Source organism: Mus caroli, unplaced genomic scaffold (assembly GCF_978045245.1).
Source record: "Mus caroli unplaced genomic scaffold, Mus_caroli_1 scaffold_8, whole genome shotgun sequence".
Lineage (NCBI taxonomy): Eukaryota > Metazoa > Chordata > Mammalia > Rodentia > Muridae > Mus > Mus caroli.
The window spans coordinates 99,677,398-99,679,926 of record NW_028227263.1 but is presented as its reverse complement, the minus strand read 5'-3'; the positions used below and the strand labels follow the sequence as shown (position 1 = coordinate 99,679,926).

Genomic DNA, 2,529 nt, shown 5'->3' with positions numbered 1-2,529 from the left:
CAATTTCTTCTCCTGTTTGATTGTGGTTTCCTATACTTTTTAAAGGGATTTTTTGTGTTTCCTTTTTAAGGGCTTCTACCTGTTTTCCTGTTTACCTCTATTTCTTTAAGGGAGTTATTTCTTTCTTAAAATCCTTTACAATCATCCTCATGAGATGTAACTTTAAATCAGAGTCTTGCTTTTCCTGTGTGTTGGAGTATCCAGGGTTTACTGTGTTGGGAAAACTCAGTTCTTTTGATGCCAAGTAGTCTTGGTTTCCATTGCTTATGTTTTTTTCCCTTGCCTCTTGCCATCTGGTTATCTCTGTTGTTAGCTGGTCTTGCTGTCTCTGACTGTGGCTTGTCCCTCCTGTAAGCCTATATGTCAATACTCCTGGTAGACCACTTCTTTCTGGGAGGAATTTGGGTATGGAGAGCTGTAGCACAGGGTTAGCTCCAGGATGTAGATGGAACTTGGAGGGATCCTGACCCAGGTTGCTTCTTTGTTCCTGTGTCCTGAGGGTTCCAGGCATGTCCCTTTGAGCAGAAGTGGTGGTCTTACCTGTGGTCACAGACTTGTCTGCCCTGCTGGGAGACAAGCTCTCTCTTGTTGGTGTTTGGGTATGGAGCACTGTGGCACAGGATAATCTTCTGGCTCCATTATCTTTAGATCCAGGTACAGAACAATCACAGACAAGAGAGTCATGGTTCTGGACCTGGACTATTTCCATGGCAACAAAAGTTCCAAAGAAATAGCAAGAAAGCTTCAGAGGAATTTAGCATGAGAATTTGATTAATATCAAGAAGGATGCAGACATGATACTTTCTGATTAATGCTATTACCCAGGAGATGGAGAAAAAGCAAGTTAGGGAAGAGCTGTTGAAGATGGTGGACCACTGAGGCATGCCAAGTCGGTAAGCTGAGAGGAGAGTGGACAGTGGTCAAGTGCAGAAGGGCAGTGCTCACCCCAAAGCCACCTCTAAGGGCCAGGCAGATGCTCTTCATCATGGCTCTGATTTGCTTCTTGACATCTCCACCATGTTTTCAGCTGTCTCAGGAGTGTCCTGCAGTGCATTCTGGAGAACCACTTTGAGGGTCTGGTGCTTCAACCGATGCCTGAAGGATCCCACGAAGAAGTAAATGATGGGGTTGGCACAGCTGTTAATAGCAGTCAGGACAAGTGATGCCAGATAAAATCCAAGATCAAATACATGAAAATCATCCTTAATCTTGAATAACAGGAACCAGTGGATGCCAAAGGGCAACCCACAAAGGAGAAAAACCAAAACGGTCAGCATAATGGTCACATACAATCTGGTAAGCTTCATCTGCCCAGTGCCACAGAACAACTTGGCCAGCAGAGCCAGGCTGGACACACAGAGGACTACAAACAAAAACATCAGGTATGCAGCAGTAAGGAAGTTCAATGCCAGGCACCCATTTTCATTTTTATATTGGGTATTTAAGAAACCGCAGAAATAACTATTCAGAATGCAGATCAACAGGGACAGGACCCAGATCACAGCACACATGACAGTTGATGTGTGTTCTGGGCGGTGACAGTGATACCAGATGGGACACAGTACAGACAGGCAGCGCTCAGCACTGATAGCACTGAGCATGCTCAGACCTGCGATATAGAGAACCATCATGATCGTGTAAAAGCACAAGAGAAAGGTAATGGGGTAGAAAACATTGAGAAGAAGCAGTATGGAATCTATGATGTGACCTAGGAGGAAGAAGAAGTCAGCCAGAGCCAAGTTTAGGATGTAGACTGAGAAGGCGTTCCTGCGCAAGAGGAAGCCCAGGAGCCAGAACACAATGGCATTTCCTGTCAGCCCGACCAGTCCGAAGATGATGATTATCAAATTTGGGATCATAATTCTGATGTTGATACCTCCAGGGATGGTTTTGTCCATTGGATTAGTTGTTGTGGGTGCTGTTGGCGAGGCTGATGTGTTTAGGGCCAGAAACCCTGCACAGGTGCTGCTGGGAACACAAAGAAGAAATGAGGTCTTTCATATGAACTCACCAGTTGTTTTCCTTTTTTGTTGGATTTAAAAAAAAATTCCTATTGCATATTTTCTTTATTTAAATTTCAAAGGTTATTTGCTTTCTTGCTTCCCCCTTTTCCTCCAACCTCCTATCCCACCCTCCCTCCCTCTCCCTGCTTCTATTGAGGGTGTTCCTCGACCCAGCCACCCACTCCCACCTCTCTGCCCTTGATTCCCCTCCACTGAGGTGTCTACTGAGCCTACATAGATCCAAGGACCTCTTCTTTCGTTGATGCATGACATGGCTACCCTGTGCTACATATGCAGCTGGAGCTATGTGTACTCCTTTGTTGATAGCTTGTTCCTGGGAGCTGGGGGATTGGTCTGGTTGGTTGATATTGCTGTTCTTCCTATGGGGTTGCAAACCCTTTCAACTCCCTCAGTTTTTTTTTCTATGTTCTCTATTAGGATCCCTGTGCTCAGTCTAATGGTTAGCTGCTAACATCTGCCTCTGTATTTGTAAGGCTCTGAAAGGGCCTCTCAAGAAATAGCCACA

General features: G+C 45.2%; 1 protein-coding gene across 1 annotated transcript; it reads right to left on the bottom strand.

Annotated features, from left to right (window-relative positions):
* Positions 1-983: 983 nt before the first annotated feature.
* On the bottom strand, positions 984-1,970 carry LOC147003252 (mas-related G protein-coupled receptor member A1). The gene has a single exon (XM_085840905.1). It carries the CDS (start codon positions 1,896-1,898, stop codon positions 984-986), a length of 915 nt encoding a protein of 304 aa, XP_085697031.1. The 5' UTR covers positions 1,899-1,970.
* Positions 1,971-2,529: the final 559 nt, after the last annotated feature.